Genomic DNA, 20,143 nt, shown 5'->3' on the forward strand with positions numbered 1-20,143 from the left:
CTATGCATTTGTATTACTTTATCTCTAACTTCTGTAGAATGCTCTTTGGTCTTCATTTTCCTTCAGATTCACAGCCTTCCCAATGATCCTTCAACAGTGGGGTTTTTATCCAGAAAATGTGACAGCAACTTTAATGGTTCACAGGTGGAGGCCAATGGTAAGGTAATTGTGTCTTCGTTGAGGCAATTTCTTTCATCTGTGCAAACTGGGAGCTTCCACAACACAGGGGTTGAATACTTATGCAAGCAAGAGATTTCAGTTTTTTTATTTTTCTTAAAAATATTTCCCAACATAAAACCAATGTCACCTTACAATAATTGATTCTGAGTTTCAGTGTTTAAATATAAAATATCAAACATATGTTACTTTAATTTTAGATTAAAAACCGGTATACACACTAGTGTCTTTTGAAATGTTTATTTTATTGCAGTTTTCCATTTTTTTAAGTAGTGCTTTATATATGGTAAATTAGAAAATAAACAATTTTATTTTAAATTGTTCCTTTATATACCGTGTTTTGGCTGTGCAGTAAAACTTTGTTTAAAATGTACCGGTGTTTGTATGAGCATAACTGAGGTGGTTCTAGTGTTGAAGTAGTCCATACATATACAGTGTGTGTAGGGGGGGGGTGTCTATGTTTTGTTCGGCCTTTCTACTGGAGATTGCGTGATATTAAGTCAGAAAAACTGTTTTTTGACTGCTGAAACCTTGTGAGCCACAAGCATGATTCCTGCTCCGGCTTACATGTGTTTTTACAGCTATTCATATCATGAGAAAGCGATTGACCCTGCCCTTAAAGTTACGCTTCCAAGAGGACATCCTTTTGCTGTTTCAGATGTATTCGCATGTAAACGTCACACAGTCATGACTGTAGAGTTCATTTTCAAGTGCATGTAAACCAAGCCAATGTGATCTCACTTACATCTGACAAAAGAAACTATCAGATATAAAGAAATTCAGGATGTGTCCGTTAGAGAAAAAAAAAAAAACTGAACTTCTGCAAATTGGTAGAAATGTGTAGATTTGAACAATGTAGCAGGTATAATAATAATAATAATAATAATAATAATAATAATAATAATAATAATAATAATTAGAGTTTGGGAAACTGCAAAATATACTTTAGTCATTATTTCCATGGCTATAATTGGCTACATCAAAGCTGTAGAAAACAGTCTAAAAACTACAGTGCCCACAATGCACCAGAACCCATTTCCACAACCACCCCTTTACCTGCAAGCTCACATGTTGTTGGAGACACACCTGGTCGGTTGATAGAGACGTTTTGGAAGCAGGTGTTTTTCTCTGTATTATTTGAATATATTGAAGTGCTGTACACCATTTTATAGATCATATTGCTTTTTCCAGCCTTACCCAGTGGTTTCAAGGAGAGGCTGTCTGCAGACAAACCAACTGGTAAGACGGATGTGTGTTCCAGTATGTGTGGTTACAGGCCTGTTCAATTTGAATTTCAAATAAACTATTGTCCTGTTCAGTTATTGCTGGTTCCAAGTTAAAAGTGCTTGCCAGATTTTGATTATTGTTTTAAAGGGCTGTGTCATTCACAGTCTACTTTTGAATTTAAGCTGCTTAGGTAAATAGGATCAACAAAAGGCAATGCATTGGTACGTACAGTACTTTGTGTAACGTGAGACAAATCCTGTGCTGTGGCTCTTTATGTATTGTGTAGAGTTAATATACAAGTTTTGTGTTCTTCTATTTGTTTTCCAATATCCAACAGTTCCACAGTCAGTTTTCATATAGTTTAAAAACCCTGCTTTGAAGCAAATTCAAAGGCATAAAGATATATACAATGTCAGTAAAAACATTGCAACACACAGAAACAGCTATTTCAGTGCAATTCACTTATATCGTGATAGTTTAATCTCCTTACATTTGTCGTATTCTTCCTGCTTTTGCACTTCTGTTTAGACACACTGTATACTGTCATCGTTTGTAGGAAGTGAATGTGATTAAAAAAATAAATAAAGGAAGATAAGACATTCTTTTCAAAAGAGAGAAATCTTGAATGCTTTCTTGATGACTGACATTGCTGAAAATTCCCATTTTGATTTTGTGTTTTATACATTCGGCTTCAAATTACATTATATCCTGTATAAGTAAGCATAGGCTTCCATGAGAGCTGGAACATTAAATTCAGCGAATAGTTCCATTATTACCTTGTTACATGCTACAGCAGTGCCATTATCTCTTAAGTAGACCATGATGACTGACCATTTAGTTTTTATTTAGGAGATAAATCCATACAGGGAACTGCAATTTTAAGTTTAACTCTCAATTTAGAAAAAGGTTGTGTTTGGAAAAATTTAAAACTTGGCCTGCGATGTGTCACTAAATGGAGTGCCTGGAGATATGAAGAATTTGAAATCTGTGATTTAGAAAACAGAAAACTTGGTTCATTCGCTTTCCTTTGTCTCCTGCTTGAAGAAGTTAAATGCTGCATACAATAGCAAGATAGGAATACTATTCTGTTTCAACAAGATATTCCTTCTAATATCACCCTTGACTTGCCCATATGTTGCGTTCAAAATCAAGCAGGTCCACCTCTTGCACTTATTACAAAGGATTAAACACTTTTAAGTGTTTAAAACATGTTTGCAGTTACATGTTATGACATTGTATCCTCGCTAAAAGAAACACTGAAAAAAAAAACTATTATATTCATTGCAGTCCTAAACTTCTGTTTCTAAGTGTGAAGGAGGCACACTTTGTCTCAATTGTGTATTATGCTTTAGTTTTAAGCTTTGCAATAATCAGAAAAAAATCCACAGTAGCAGGGTTTTCTAACTAAAAAATAATTGATTTCAATACTTTAAAATTCAATTTAAAATGTTTTAAGGGGCATAGACAATAACAATAATAATAATTACACAAATTAAAAAAAAAAAAACTAATTTCAGGTAACCAGTAACCTTTTACAAAAGGCTGTACTTTGTTAAACAAAGGGCAATTACAAAATGTAAATTAAAATGGCCTACCTTTCTTGTCAGCTTTTGAAATTGGAATCCGGTTACAAGGAAACATTTTCAAGGATGTACTGAAAACAATAAAGACATTGATAAAGAATTGTCGTAGAACCAATTGGCTTATTATTGATGACATGAACCAGTTCTCAATTAGGACAGGGTTTTCTAGTTCCAATGCTATAATGTTTAGCCAGGTTCATTACAAATTACAAATGAGTGTTGGGTTTAAAGGAATGTATTCATGCAGATTTGCCTTATTAAAACTCAACATGCAACATGGCAAAAGTAACTTGCACATGTCAATTTCGTTTCCACCTTTGAGATATAAAGAGTGATCACTGCTTTTTAATCCATTAGTAATAATAACACAAATCTTTGATAGGTTTTTTTAGGATTTGTAGCTTTTTTGTTTAAACGTCTTAGTATCACTTCCTGTGCTGTAGGTCAGATTGTCTGTATTTGGATACATAGTTTCCAGAATGTGTATAATCAACAGACATGTAGTTACACCGAAAAGCAACCAGAAAGCCCTCAAGTTGACAATGCCCCTTCAATTAAGTTTAATATCCCAATAAAAGGAACATTATGCAAATAAAAAAAAGTGAAAGTGTAAAAGGACAACATTAAACAGGTGTCATTAAAGAAAGTGGAAATATAGTATTGTTTCTGACCTTGCTAAATTAAATAAGTCATATCTTTTCATTACAACACAATGAGAAATAGGATCTATGTTAAAAGTTTGGATTAGATTCAATTGAAGGCAGGTATCGTGTTCACTATGTCGAATGTAACTGACAGATGGATGTATGGACATACAGACACCCCCATAAAAAAGAAAACCCTTTTGGCTGTTTTTTTTTTTTTTTTTTTTTTGCAATGGTCTAGTGGTTGTTGGACACCTGACTGGCTTTCCTGCTGGTGCCAGAAAGTCAAGACCACAACATTCCTTCTTATAACAGCCACTCTGTTCATCAGACTCGTCCTGTAAATTTCTGTTTCAATTCAGAACCCCAGTCAGCTCGATTCCTACGTGCTCCTGAACCTAATATGCTGCTTCGTTTAAAATGCAAACCTGATAAAGAATGCGTCTTACTACCTCTGCGTCCACGAGCAGGGAGGGTATTGTCTCAGCCTGATACAATAGCAAGACTGATTCCCCTTGGGGGAAATAAAGCCCTGTCTGGTGCTAGGATCTCATTCAGGCAGCTTTGTGAAGTGCACCCAGGTGTGCTTGAGTGACAGCGCAAGAAAGACCTTTTCTAATTGGGAAATATTGAGTCAGTAACACCCTGCAATATTAATGACCACTTTTTTTTTTATTATTATTAATTAACTGTAAAGTTGGTCAAATTAAGGGTGTAAAAAATTGGTTGTTATTTTACTTTGGTGTCATTCATGTTATTTGATTTCAAATTCTTGTCTTGTTTCTGTTTCATCAAATAGTCACAGTTTAAGTGGAATACAGTGTATGAACACCTTTTCTAGCCCCAGTTTAGCATCCCACAAGGGATGTGAGTGTCATTAATGTGAGACTGCACGCTAGAGATTAAGACTAATTTTATTGTTAGTCTCGCCTTCAACACCAGCGCGAATATACCTTATGACAACTGTGTTGGTAACGAGAGGCATTGAGTGGTGTTCTTTTAAATGTTGTTTTGATCTCAATATTTAATGACTAAGGACATATTAATATCCCAACAGTTCAGTAGTTTGCTTTCTAGAGTTAAATGCAAAACACAGGGACCCTTATGCGCTGATCATGTCTGTCCACTGGGCTGTCTTAGTCGCACTCTATACAGTGAAAATGACACTGCCATGAGTTTACATCAGTCTTCAAACTTTTCTCATACACTCTGAGCAAATACACGATTCGGATTGCATTTGGCAAATATTTACAACGCTGAGAACCCTCTGTATCAGCGTGCACTGCTTTTACCTTTCTTCTCCTTGTTTTGTGTATTAATCAATCAAATGAATGCTGAAGCAGCTGCCAACAGCCTATCCATGCACTATCACTGTCAGACCTGTCGTCTTACCCATTGTGGTTGAAACTGATGTGTTACAGGGAGATGCAGCTTTTATATAAAGTGGTTTGCAGAAGTATTCACCCCCTGCAAAGTTTTCACATTTTGTTGGCACCTGAGCGTACTCCACAGCGCTTTCAAATTAGACTTTACATGTAGAATCTAAACAAAATACTCCACATTGATAAAGTTAAAAAATGCATATAGAATATAAATAAGAAAGATTTACAGAGAAAAACAGATTCATCTCAGTTGCATAAGTATTCAACCCCTTTGCTACTGCAGCCCTAAATCAGCTCAGGTGCAAATGATTTGTTTGAAAGGTCACAAAACTAGTGAAATGGTTTCAGTCTGTGTGTACTCAAAGTGGTTTAACTTGTAGATAATTTATCAGGTATATAAAGACTTTCAAGCTGCAACTCACATAGTGATCCAACAAAGCAACTGTGAAGACCAAGGAGCTTTCGAAACAAGTCAGGGTTAAAGTGGTAGAGAGACACAGAGCAGGAGAAGGTTACAAAAAAAATTCAAAGGTGTTGATTATCCCTCTCAGCACAGTGAAGTCCATCATTAAGAAGTGGAAGATACATCATACCACCTAGACATTACCCAGATCAGGTCACCCTCCCAAACTGAGCAGCCTGGCAAGCTGGAAACTGACCTTGAGAGATCTGCAAAGTCCTGTGTCTGAGGTGGGAGTCAGTGTTCACACATCAATAAGCCGGTCCCTACACAAAGCTGGCTTCTATGGACTGGTGGCAAGAAAGAAGCCATTACTCAAAAAGCCTCATCTTAAAGCATGTGTGGAGTTTACGAAAAAGCATGTACTGCAGACATGTGGAAAAAGGTTTTGTGGTCAGACGAGACAAAAAATGAACTTTTCGGTCTAAATTCAAAGTGTTACGTCTTGCGCAAGCCCAACACGGCACATCACCCAGTCAACACCATCCCAACTGTCAAGCATGGTGGTGGAAGCATGATGTTATGGGGATGCTTCTCTTTAGCAGGGACTGTGAAGCTTATCAGGATACAAGGGAGAATGGATGATACAAAGTACAGGTGAATCCTTGAGGAAAACCTGTTTCAGTCAGCCATTGGGGAGGAAATTTACATTTCAGCAGGACATGACCCAAAGCTCAAAGCCAAAGCCACACTGGAGTGGTTGAACAAGAAGATATTTAAAGTCCTGACTTGAATCCAATCGAAAATTTATGGCCAGTCTTGAAGATTGCAGTCCATTGACGATCCCCAACAAACTGCTGTTATCAGAACTGGAGAAATTTTCTGTGATGAATGGGCAAAAAATTTCACCATCTTGCTGTACAAAGCTAGTAGAGACCTATCCAAAACGACCATAGCAGTAATTGCTGCAAAAGGTGCTTCTACCAAGTACTGACTTAAGGGGCTGAATACTTATGCAACCAGTAAATTAGATTTTGTACATTTTCTTTGCATGTTTTGCTAACATTGAACCTCCTCCTCATATAACAGTGTTCAGTTTAACCACTACAGCTTTGAATAAAAAAAAAGTTGGTTTGAAAAACTGTGCATACATTATTTGTAATTCAACAAAATGTGACATTATTGGTAGGGGGTGAATACTTCTGCAAACCACTGTATTACTGAATCTATGGCATTGAATCCATTTGCATGATAAATTCATCAGTCATGTGAGGGCAGCCCATGACTCTGCAGTTTATTTGAATACTGTTGTCCAGGCCATGCAGGTGAATGTGCATTCCTTCACTCTCTCAGGAGGACCGGAGTATGACCAGGGATTGCACGAGGCAGACCACAGGCAGCAGCGATGGCAGCAGTGGAGGACTGGAGCCCAGAGGACGTGGCGAACTGGCTCAGTCACATTGGCTTTCAGAACCATGCCGTTACCTTCTGGGGTATAAGGATTTTTTACAGCCTCCTGTCTTTTTTTGACCACCTACTTGGTGTTTGATAAGTCACACTCAATAAACACCTCCAAATTACAGTTTATTACTGTTGGGTTTGTGCCACTACTTTTATTGTACTTGTCATGCAATGAGCCTAATATACCATATGCACACATGTTTTCAAAATGTGAGGGTGGGGCATCATTTAGGAGTGCACAGGGTATTAGAAATGTGTAAATGTTTCACTTCTTTGTTTTCTTATATCTAATTAGCACTTGCAACATTATCACTGGCTCATTTTCTTTTGTTTAAGATCACTTGTGTGTGTGTGTCTTTTTCACCTAAACTTGTTTTTCATTTTATCTTGAGTTTCATTGTCTAATATGTCAGCAGAGGGCACTCTATGGAGAAGAAAGAATATGCTTGCTTCCTTCACTGTCAACTGTTCTGAAATACAACTTTATTGTTTGCAGTATTGTAACAAGTTGCTGTTAATAAAGAACTGGATTGCCATGAATTAAAACTCTGGAAAGCAACAGCTATTAGAAGTTTACTTGTACTTGTAGTTAATTGAGAAGTGAGGAAACTGGGGGATCGATTTGGTGTAGACCTCTCATTAATCATTGCTGGCAAGCCAGGAAAGAAAGGGAGTTTCTGATTTGAAATATTTTTGTTTTTCAGAAAATTATGTCTGTGGTCAAGATCTTCTGGAAATCACAGATTCATCTTTAGGTAAGATTAATAGGAATATTTCAGTACATGTATGTGCATGTAAGTGATAAATTGCACATATGCATTATACCTGATCCCTTTCTGTCTAAGGTACAGCAGTGTGCAAATATATTAGAACAAGTAAAGATTTGTTATGTATATCCATTTATCCTGCATGATAACCTCTGGGTGTGAGAATTTCAATTTCCACTCAGTAATTGGTACTATAAAAACAATAGTCACTCATGTGTGAAAATGTTAGACCACTTTGTTCTTTGATTAGGCAACAACTTCTAAAAAGTCTCATGCATTTTAACTTTTAGGGCTATGTGTTCCTTTCCACTTACTATTTTAAATGAACTGCATGCGTGGCCTATTAAAGCCATGAATTAGACTATTTTGCAGGATTTTTAGTTACAGTGCTTTGATTTCATATGAACAGCAAATCAAAACAACGGAAGCAATGGGATTGGGTGTTCCCATACATTTGCACACTGCTGTACAAGTGATGTTTCACATATTTACAACATGTGTGAGTGTACTTTGTTAGCTGATCTGTTTTCACTGTTTTCATTTACTTTGCAGTGTACCTGAAAGTAGTGTTTGTAGCCCTGGATTTGGATTTTAAAACAGAATTTAACCCCCAGAGCATAACTTTAACAAACGAGAGGAGGACATTCAGCCCATCTATACTCATCTGGTTCCTCTTGATCTGAAGGGATCCTTGAGGGATCCCAATGATTTAGCATCACTTTGTCTAGGTGACATTCCATAATCTCACAGTACATGGTTAATGATACCCATGGCTTTAAAATTTGTCAGTTATACACTTGTGGAAAAAATATAATGCTCTGGAATCTAACATTTTGACAGGCTGAGAACGGCTTTATGATTTATTATATCTTAATGGTCCATGAAGAGATTTCACACCAGACAGCACCTGTGGTATCAGAATGTGACCTAAAACTCATTTCAACATTGAAGACATTGAGAAAGATGTTGTGTGTTTCTACATGTTTGTGATATCTGTGTATTGTAAGGAAATGAATGAATACATTTAGAAGCTCTGTTACGAAGGTCCCTCAGACTAGCAGTCGAAGGACAATAGCACAGCGGGCAGTAGTGTGGAAACAGCTGATGCATGTAAGAATGTGACTCTTTTGAAGAACACAATGGTTGACTAAGTGGCGTAGTGGCCTTTCACGTCTGGAGGCCTGGGTGCAGAACCAGCTTAGGATAAGAGACAGGCATTGGTCTCGGCTGAGTCCCCACTGGGGAGTATCCCACATAACCACGACAACCACTCCGGAAATGGAATTCGGCACAGGAAAAGTGTTTGAATTCAATTACCTCTTGGGAATGCAGTGAGACCTTTTTTTTTGTGTCTGTCAGTATTAATTTATTATCTGCACAGGTCTTTCTAAAGAACTTGGGAGGCATATTAAATATTAACGTTGTGTTAACTAATTAATTCTTCTCATTGCTTACATTCACTTAGCAGATCATTTTCTGTTTCAGTCATCACATCCTGGTGACTTTTTAGAACTCAGAAATTAAGAGCACCGCTGTGGCCTCAGTAGAGCTCTGAGAAACATGTCTAATCTTTATTTGGAACTCCAGAGTCTAACCATACCCATAGTAGATGTAAGAAATACTACAGTTGTTCAAAGTGACTTACTGGCATTCTTACATCCACTAGGGGCAGTGTTGCAAGGGGGCAGATTAATTACTCCCTGGTGTACTTGCATATTATACTGAGAACTCTACTGTGGCTATTTTTAAACTTCTGAATTATAAAGACGCTACCAGGACGTGACGGCTGAAATTGAACATGATATACAAAGTGAATCTAAACAAGAAAAAAAGATTCCATTAGATTACTCTGCTGTTTCGTATCCATACCAAGTTGGTCTTTCAGACTCCTGATTCAAACACAGATCATAATCTTCACTTCTTCAGCCCCCCATCCGAGTACAGTTCTGACCAGGTGCGACTGTGCTTCGATTCTCTGATCTGAAGAGATCACAACCCAGAGTGGTACAGTGTTATGTACAAGACATCTCCGCAGGCTTGGAAGTCTCTCATTGTACTGCACATCTAAGAAGCTCCAAGCCGCAGTGTTGTGCTTTTCATTGTAGGTGGAGCTGGGTGTTATCTGAGCTCCCTGCTTTGATGTGATCAACATTCCTCAGAGAGAGCGATCGTGTGGGAAGAACTGATCAATCACTACAATGCCTGCAATTAAATAAACATATTATGCTACTTTATGAATGCACTATATTCATCAGACCAAAACATTTCACAAAAAAAAGTCAGTTGGCTGAAGCTGTGATATCTGTTTATCATGGACATTTTTTTTATTGTGTCTTAAATTAGCTACATATATTTATTTGATCAGAGTGCTTAGGTCTGTTTGTCATAAAGACTTGTATATATCTTGGGTCAGAGCAGTTCTGTCTCCATCTGCTCTTACTTGGCTGGAGTTTTGGATAGGATGAACAGCAATGTTCAACGTGGGCTAATCTGGAAATGAAATCATTTTAATGACTAACCAAATGCATACATTTCTCCTGTGTCAAGCTGGGAGAGTTGCAAGCTGGACTAATGAATGCTTAAATGTTCTTGAGGCACAACCACTTGGATCCTTTAAGACCAAACCTGACAAAGTTCTGAGATCAATCATCTACCAGGATCCAAACGGACTCCACTTGTTCTTTTCTGATAAGAGCAATGTTGATATTCGATCCTGGATCTGTAGCGCTACCCTGCTTCACCTGCGGCTCTAGCTCCTTTCTCCCCTATGAAGAGTTCAGAAGCAATGCAGCGATCGGAATCCGCATGCCTGTATCAGTTAGATTGTGTTTGAAGTGCTCGTTATCAGTGCGCTTTCCATTCTCTGGATTCCCAGTCGCTTTCTCTTGTGTGCAGCCACAGCCCTCTGCTTCTTATCTGCATTCTTGGAATCTCTGTTACAAAGGGAGAATCAAGAGGCGACAGAGTTTCCCAGCCCTGAGTTATGAACATCTCGTTTCAGGAATTCGAATCATGCTTAATGCTATGGTGCACAACACTGGCCTCAAGATCTATTCCAGTGCAGGTCTTTATTCCAAGTAAGTCCTCAACTAGTTATTTGAACTTGCTTTGGGTCAGCTAACTAAATTAAGACTTGATTGGAACAAAAACACACTACTGGCATGATACTTAAAGGAACCTAACTATCTGTCTAACACATGGAACAGAAAGCTTGGACAAAACATAAGGAAACGCTACATACTTTTATGTACATGGTTGTGTGTACATTTCTGATTCATCTGTAATGCGAGTGATGTGTGCTCTGGATATATAAAAGCTGCACCTCCCTGTTGCACATTCGTTTCAATCACAATCGGCAAGAGGACAGACTTTGACAGAGGGCAGATACCAGCAAGTTAGCAGTCGCTTGTGTATCCAAGACACTTTAGTGATACTGTATTATTTATGACCCCAGCCATGGGCTATCTAGAGTGCTTAGATTGGAAACACTGTAACAATTATAAAGTGAAGAACTTGTTCCTTTACTTTTGAATGAGAAATCCTTGTTGACCATTAAATAATGAATTACACCTGAAACTGCTGCACCCCCCCCCATATATATATATATATATATATATATATATATATATATATATATATATATATATATATATATATGTGTGTGTGTGTGTGTGTGTGTGTGTGTGTGTGTGTGTGTGTGTGTAGATCTTTGTTGTTTACCAGATAGCCATGGGCATACAGAAACTTCTCAACCCATGAGTTATTGATTTAAAGATATGTAGCTTTTAAGTTTTGTTTTTGGAATAAAAAAAGTAAAAATGCGTAGTGAACAAGCACAACTTGTATGCTTTTGGTGCTGGCTCTCTTTTTGGATCGATTACTATTCTTGCAAGGAATTCTTTAGTACTCGGGGAGCTGTGTCTTTAAAGAAAATTGTCAAAGTTCCGTACAAAAGCCCTTTGTCATTGTATGGAATGCCAGACTGACATTTTACAAAGCCAACCCAAACCCCAGTTTTTCTGGCTGAGGTCCAATCGCACTTTCAGAAGGAGGGATTTCCCATGTTCAACTTTTGGATTTCTTCGGCATTGCATAGAAAACCAAAAGGGGAGTTTATGTTTTTTTTTTTTTTTTTTTTTTTCGTTTTCAGCTCGTGAGAAGTTGTTTGATGAAGTTGTTGGAACACGGTTCGGGGATTTTGCTGTTTTTAAAGGAAGAGGGAGTCTTTCTTGTATTATTTTCATAGCGGTGCAAAACGATTATTGAATTGTATGGCATCAGCGGATAGGATATTTTTTAGGGAAAGAAAAAACGTGAAGCAGCATTCTGATTCCTAATTTAGCGCTTTTTAGTAACTTTTTTTCTGAGGATCAGCCATATTTTCAAGCCTTCCAGCACTAAAAAACACTGGGATTACCAGAGAAAAAAAGAAAATGTGTGTTAGTGGGTTTTATGAATGCTTTAAATGTATGATTTGATTACGCTGTGCTGCAAAGTTCCGTTTTACATTCCACGCGTTGAATCAGGAGCTAGAAGCAAGGTAAACTAAACTGAATATATTGATAATTTAATTTACAGTAGATTATACTGTTTGTTTGTACCGCCATTTATGTATATTTAGTTTTGTGTTGTAAAAATTTAAAACCACACTGATGCTAAACGTATAAACATACATAATTTCTATCTTAATTAGTTAATGTACTTTTATTGGTGAGTGTTTTGTTTTAAATCACGCATTTGTTTCAAAAATCACAAGAAGTCGTCCAAGTTTATAGTCAGAAAAGCATTTTTGAAGTTGGCATTGGCAGAAGAGAATAATTAGATTCTCGTTCACGTTGAGCCGACTTTGGCAATTGCTGCCAAATACGTGGCTATAATAGTACTGTTCTTGGGGCATTAGCGTGAACATTTTAGGGGGTGTAAAATATTTGCTACACGAGGATTCGAAGTATTGTTCCGATCATGTCTTTTATGTCACATGTTATGTAGCCTATACGAAGTTATCATCTGTACTGCGGTCCAAAAACACAAGTCTGCGGTTTGAGCAGGAGAGAGCGCCTTCTCTGCGGAATGCTCACGTTGAGCTGTATTGTTACCAAGGAGATTACGAAGCTTGGACCACAATTGTCCCAACCAGTCAGTCTATATTGTTAAAGCTGAACATATGTATGTATTTCTACTAATTATTGGGTCCTGCTCACAATTTTAAGGACTGTAGAGTTTTAAAGATAAATCTCAGTATGCCTACTTAAGCCACTTGCAATGCTTTGCAACCTCACGATAACATATACTTGCACTGAATGTGTTTCATGTTTTGGGGATCTCTTAATACATCACATTTAAAACCTCGTACACGTCAGGCTTATTTCACAAGTTTGTCATATTATTTTATCTTATGGGTTAACTTATGTCTATGCGTGATGTGATAATTATGTTATTACATGGAATACATTGCTAATTAGATTTAAATACTCAAGTCCATGTTTACAGAGGTAGCTGGAGGGCAACTAACAGTACAAGCTAATTTGAATTAAACATAATGTCCCAGTGAGAGAAATGGGTTGGACAAACACTTAGAGCCACCTGCTATAACACTGTCAGTAGAGTGTAGATACCCATGTACTGTCAGGATGGCGCTGACCAGAACCCCCAAGCCACCGTGACTGACAGGGTGTAGCTTCTGCATATTGCAGAATACATGTTGGGATTCAGTTTGCAGGAGCATTCATGAAAAGTGTGTGCTACAGATTGCAGGCGCCAGCCCCTAAGTCCAGGACACAGTTCAGATGGTGATGGACCTGGCAGTGTCTGATGCCTGTTGCTTTCAGTCAGAACTGCTGCTGCCCATTTCAATTTGAATGGTAAGCCCCATTCATGGAACCCTCAAACCATAGATCTATGACCTCCCAGAGAACTGTCACAATCATAGTTTTTAACTACCTTGGTCTTGAAATGATATATTCCTTGGTGGCCAGCTGCAACCATTCTAGGGGTTTTTCATCAAGCAGTATTCAAGGCATTTTTCAGACAAGACTGAACTTGGTTTAATCATTGCCATATTCTCTGTTGAATTTAGTGCTCATACAGTAACTCTGTGAGAGCCCCTTTAGTCCTGTTCTCAACACCCTCTGCCATTCAGTCGTGACTTGACAGTGCCCTTTGTTTCCACTGGCAGCAGATCAAGATCAAATGTGTTTGAGTTGGGACTCTATCGGCCTTAGTTAGGATTGTAGGCTGGTGGAACTCAATCTCTCTAAGCTGATGGGGGAGGATACATAGTGAGCTTCCAATGCAGAGGACAGGAGACTTGTAGGAAGAATGGAGCGCTGTGAATCAATTATATTATCTGGGCAATATTAGAGTTAGAAGAATTCATTTCTAAATGGCATTTACATAAAACCTGCTTTATATCATATAGGCGATCTCTGACCTAGGTCATGTCCTTTTGCATATTGGATTTTAGACAGCAGATTGGAACAATGTGAGATTGAGACTCAGATAAAAGGTTGAGAGAGAGACCCTAGATGAAAAGCTAGTGCATTAACTATAATCTTTTGCCTTCCAAGCTCACATAAGGATCTGTTGACTGTACTGAGTAGCTGATTCCTAAATGCTTCGTTTCAGGTCTTTAGCGAAAGCCAACCAACTTCATAACTTGAAAGCAATTGAACAGCCTGTTATTCCACAAGAGCCCTTATGTGAATAACACTTCTGTAGTTTTTTTTTTATCTAGTATGATATTAATACTATTCTGCAAAATGGGTGGTTTTGTGTTTATTTTTGCAATTAGATCACCATCCTAGATAGCTCGAATGTATGTGTTTTTGTTGGAATGGCAGTTTTTCTGGAGAGGATGGATAAGGATTTTGAATTGTAGTAATTTAATAGTTTTGTACTTACTGTGTGGGCCCATGACTCTGAAAACAGAGATTGTAGGCAGGTTAGCTGTACCGTACAGCTAAATGTATTTTGTTGGTGAGAGCCATGTTTTAAACTAGAGTTTAGTGGATATGTTCTGCATATGATATATTATGTATTGTTTGTATTGTGACAAGAACAAAAACATAACCTAGTTCATTCCAGTTCACCAAAAGATTCTCAAATGAAGAATACATACTCTCCTTATCTCATTTAATTATAGTCCATCATTTAATCATTTCATCTTATTATGCATCATACAAGTAGCACAGTCAGGATCATCACATGTTTAGCGACTTGCATGCTGAGATACATATTGTATTGTGACCCCGACTGGTCTTAAACACTGTTATTTGTGTTTTTGGCTGTAAAGTTACTTGGGTTGATTTGATCAACCTTTACCTGACTTTTGTACATTTTAAGATTTTTCTTGAGAATTTTACAGCACTGGGAATCGACTTCTATTATCAAGCAGCTCTCAATGGTTATCCCTGGATTACCCCTAAAAATAGGTGCTTGATGAAATCAATTATGCTGTAAAACGCTCTTCTAAAATACAGGGGTGACTCAACTGATAAAATCAAGTCATGAATGCTGAGAGAGTTGCAGTAATATATTGTAAGTAAAAAAAAAAAAAAAAAAAAAAAAAAAAAAACAACTTACTATGGCTCTGACAATGGTTAGACATGCCAGCTGCCCAGACACATACTACTGTACCACGCCACTGGGGAGAGCCCCAAAAATATCAGTCTTCCTAGTTGAGAACCCTTTTCAGTGTCCCTGGTGTGAACTTGGCTCACTTTGTAGGGCTTGGCTGTACTAATCCTTTATCACACACGTGTCTGTGTGGATTAGTAAAGAGATTTGTTTAAACTGTTAGGTTGTTTGGCCTGGAAACTCAGTTAATGGCTATAAACAGATGCTACCCAGTTCAGTTTGGAAGTAACTGCTAATTGTCTTTGAGCGTGGCCCTGGGGTGTTCGAGGGACTTTGTTTTATTCATTTGTGTGTATGTACGTACGTACACACACACACAGCTGTAGGGAGAGGAAATGAAAGGGGAGGGGATGAGTGTTAGTCTGTTTTAAGTTGGCATCCCTTGCAGTCTTCCAGTTTGAGTTGATCTTTCAAATTTCTTGGAATGAATTGTGTTTGGAGTGAGTATAGATTTTCCATTTCAAGCCTGGTTTTGCTTGTTTAGCTGTGAGTCTCAAGACCTACATGTTTAACAGATATATTTACATCTCTGATGTGAAACCCATTCTAATCGAAGTTTTGGCCAAAGATTACAAGTGAGGTGGGGTTTTACTGTATTTGTGTTCCGTCTTATCTTTAAAATATGTGGAAAAGCCAGGCCTGTGTAAACAATGAACTCCCACTTATTATAGGAGAACAAAATTATTCATACAGTATCTATGGACTCAGAGGAATTCCACTTTTACCGTCACAACACTGAAGACAGTTCTACGGATTAAACTTTGTTTTCTTATAAGAAGGACCGTAAATGGCTTATTTCACAGTCTAAAAAATAGGTATTGCAAGATATTTCGCAATTTAAAAATAGCGTTGCCACATTCAAAAAGTATCAATGTCTCTATAGAGATATCCTACAATAAATGTGCCTAAATATTTATTTGCTTACCTGAAAAACAGTAAATGCTAAATTGTAGAATATTTCATTTTTGTGCATTCACTTTCTAAAGCCATTCCATTGTCACCATCAGTATTTTACAGCACCAGCAAATCCACCTGTATTGCACCAGATGGTTTATTTTAGGTGTAATCCCCAAATAGTCACAGGTAGATTCGTCGCAATCCAGGGTGATTCCCCGGTGCAGTAAAATGCTCTAAAACACTAGCTTTATCTTATCCCGGTTTCATATGGAATGATTAAATCAATGCCCAAGTAGAGGAGGGCAATATGTAAAAATGATTTCAAAAACTAGATCTCTAGGCACCAGGGTTGACGTTTCCCTGATTTGCAAGGGTTGGATTGACCACTCAGATGTGCAGTTATCTGTTTCCTGTTGTAGTCATGCCATTGAGTGGAAACATGTTGTTTGGAGCTGTTTTCTGTCCTTCGCCTCGCTGCTGAAAAGTGTGTTTTAAAATTTTAATAAAGATATCCTTGTGCACCTGGAAAGGAAGAGCAATAACAGCCATGTCTGTGGAATACTGCCTTTACCAGGAATTGAGAATTTTACTCAAAATGTATTAATACCAGACTCAGGAATCCAGAAATTAGAGAACCTTTTCACACCTTCTGCTGTCAACTGCTACTTGTAATAGATGTGAATGTGGCACATCCTGCTGCTTCTGACACCGAGATGAAGACTAACACACGCGTCCTCCGAAACGTGTGCAGTCAGCTGCTCACTTCTTTTCACTCTGCAGGCCCGCCGTGCAGCTACCTTGAGAGCTACAGCATCGGAGGACCACGCAGCTCCGAGCCGCTTGCAGGCAGGCCCCGCAGGCACCCAGAGACTGTACAGCGGTCTCTGGTGCGTGGTGAACCAAGGACTCATCTGGTGACCCAAGTCTTCCCCGCCCAGGGCAGCGCTCGGCCAATTGTGCACCACCCTCTGGGAACTCCCGCCGACAGCCAGCAGTGGAATAGCCTGGACCCGAACTGCCGATTTCCAGGCTGTTGGGTACATCCTGCACTCCACGTGGAGTGCCTTTACTGCATGCGCCACACGGGAGCCCCTAAAAAAAAAAAAAAAAAAAAAAAAAAACACTTTTAGCTCTGATTTTAAAAGTTTAGCAAAATTAAAGAGCCTCAAGAATGTCTGTAACACGTTTCATCATAATCTGAGAAGCCGTTTTCAGGCTATAGCTAATACAAATGTAAAGTACAATGTATGGGCTAACATACAGTGTCCTGCATTTTAAAGCATTTACCTAGTGACATCTAGGTCTAAAATTCCCTATTTGATTTTCATTAAGCTAATCCTTGCCAATTCTTATTCTACACTATTCTGGACTGTATGTTATGTATGTTACTGACATACTTATTTCTACATATTCAAAATTTAAGTATGACAAATGCACGACACATGTGGCTATACACACAATGCAAGGGCCTCCTGTATAAATCTTCACAGGGGAAAATAACTATTCTGTAGAATACATAGTGAAACTGGAGATGTTAAAATATCCAAATCCCTGTCTACTGTAGCTTAATCACACACATTTATTCTGTAAAGTATGCTGTGATTTAGTATGTGTGATTCATGTTTCAATTCCCAGCGCAGTCAGTGCTTGGGGGGGGGGGGGGGTAGTCCCTGGAATCGGAGAGGACATTTGTGAGCAAGCTGCCAAAGCGTCCTGCTGTATAAAATCCAGCTGAGGCCTCTGTGAAAGTGTGTAAATCGTATTGCTTTTCAAGATAAGCAGCTGTGCCGATTTCAGGTCTTGTAATAAGTTAATTACAATAAATTCGTAAGTGGGAAAGCTTAAAAAAAATAAATAAAAATTGCATTTTTTTTTGGGGGGGGGGGGGTAGTAACACTAAGTGCCTGAGATTGAGGTTCTGTTTCATTTTAGCATCACATGGTTTTCATTAGAGTGGGGGAGTTTGGACTCAGTCAGTGAGCGGGGAAACCACATAATACAGAGTCCTGGTGATGGAAAATGCTTAAAATGCCTGTGGAGGGCTTCAGAATGCTGACAGCAGGCAAATGCTCCAGCTAGCTGAGTTACCAGGCGCCACTTTGCATGAAACCCTCCTAAAACACTTGTGTTTAAGACTGCTCTTAAACACGAGGGGCAGGGGCAGCTGAAGCTCTATCTCCTGGAAATCTTTTGTTCTTTGGCTAACAATAACTATAATGTGGTAAATTCATGGGAAATCATGGGTTTCTAGGAAGAAATGTACTTTTACAGGGAAGAAGTTTGCTCCAGTTGTGTTCTGGTTCTCATCTTGTTTATTTGAATTATTTTCGTATCCGTGCCTTGTAGGCTGCGATTACTGGAAAATTTAAAAATAATACATTGTAAAACAAAATGTTATTTATTCAGATACTGGGCACATAAAGTGTGCAAGCAGATATCATTTTTACAGTCTGATAAAATCCGAGATGGAGTCAAGGTTATTATGCTAGCAAGGGAGATGGTTTTCTCCGGTCAGCCACAACATGTTATAGCGATTATATCTGAGCATAGCTGTTTTGTTTAACTTCCTGGATTTTAATGAAACAAAAGTGAGATGTGCTGTCACTCAGCAGCAGGCTTTCATTGTGATTTGTCATTCCGGTGAAAGTGAATTAGTGACATTCCACTTATTGTCCTATATTACTGGATCATGTGGACACATTGAGCACCTTTAGACCTGCTAAGATGGTGCCCTCAATGAAGCAGACAACTACAATCCTTTTCCATGTTCTCTTGATGCTACCTGCTAAGGTTCATTGCTCTGCACTGCACACTTTTACCTTGACACATTGATGGGCAAGTCATGTCAAGAGACTGTACTTCATTACCTATAATAATAATTATAAGTCACATCCTCATTGAATTCTATTAGCAGCAACTACAGTGCACAATATTGAGAGTTCATGTCTCACCCTCAGAATGACGTTTAAATCACAACAGGATCTATATAAACGGATTAAGTGCATTAAAATCAAGTTTTTTTAAAATTTTTATTGAGATTAATGACTTGTAATGTGTTTATAAATGTTCGGTGGCTATCTGTAATCAAGCTGAGAGTGTACTTACTCTTGAACTTTGATCCGACTTGCTTCGCTTGTACGCCTGACAAGCAAAGAATGTGCTAGAATGAAATACACACTCAACTTGATTAGAGATAGATACCGAACACTTCGAAAAATACATAAGAAAATGGAGGCATCTGTGCCCCCTTCTGTATTTCCAAGATGTATTACATGCCTGAATTTGTGCGTTTGAAGATTTTGATCATGGGACACTGGTGAAGGCAGCAGCATACAAGTTTGATTTGCTTTTCGAATGATGACTGAGTGTCTAAGTTCTAGATGATTGTCACTTTTACCTGGAGCTGGAATATTTCATTTCCTGTTGCTCAGTTCTCATATGCATCTCTCCTCTCCTCCTCTCTTTCTCTCTCTCTTGAAATTTCAATTTCAAAACAAGCTTGTTTTTTTTCCCAAAGCAATTAGTCAGCACAAGTTAACAAGAACTGCATACATGTTAGTATAAATTATTATAATTAACAGTAACAAATCCAAACAGGAAAGTGCAGTGCTGTTAAATTGGGTCTCTCAGACAGTGACAGGTAACCGCATATGCAGCAGCTTGAGTTGCTGTTTTCTTGAACATTGCTTCTATGAAGTTGAATGACGTCTTTGATCTGACCTGAGAAGGGTGGGTGTATCTACTGCAGGACAGAAGAGAATTCATGTCAGTTTTTGACGCTCACATTTCACATAGGTGATACAGATTTTTTCATTCTGTAGACTGTAGTCACTTAGCCAAGATTTGCCTTTTGCTTTGTATTTCTCTCACATTCAAGGTATTCTGCCAGGCAAAATTTTAGGGCCTGGCAACATTCAGTTGACCGGTACAGTATCTATTTTGAATCTTTAACTATTTTTGTCTCTCGCTG

The 20,143-nt window shown here is 38.2% G+C and overlaps 1 protein-coding gene across 1 annotated transcript in view; it reads left to right on the forward strand.

The window, feature by feature from the left end:
- Positions 1-1,250: 1,250 nt before the first annotated feature.
- Positions 1,251-20,143, forward strand: part of LOC121318688 (angiomotin-like) — a 51,989-nt gene continuing 33,096 nt past the window's right edge. The window contains exons 1-3 of the mRNA XM_041255622.1: positions 1,251-1,416; positions 6,767-6,906; positions 7,579-7,629. Of these exons, the coding sequence (XP_041111556.1) occupies positions 6,819-6,906; positions 7,579-7,629 (139 nt within the window). The 5' untranslated portion in view covers positions 1,251-1,416; positions 6,767-6,818. The remainder of the gene's footprint in view (positions 1,417-6,766; positions 6,907-7,578; positions 7,630-20,143) is intronic.

This window comes from Polyodon spathula, chromosome 7 (genome assembly GCF_017654505.1).
Source record: "Polyodon spathula isolate WHYD16114869_AA chromosome 7, ASM1765450v1, whole genome shotgun sequence".
Classification (NCBI taxonomy): Eukaryota; Metazoa; Chordata; class Actinopteri; order Acipenseriformes; family Polyodontidae; genus Polyodon; species Polyodon spathula.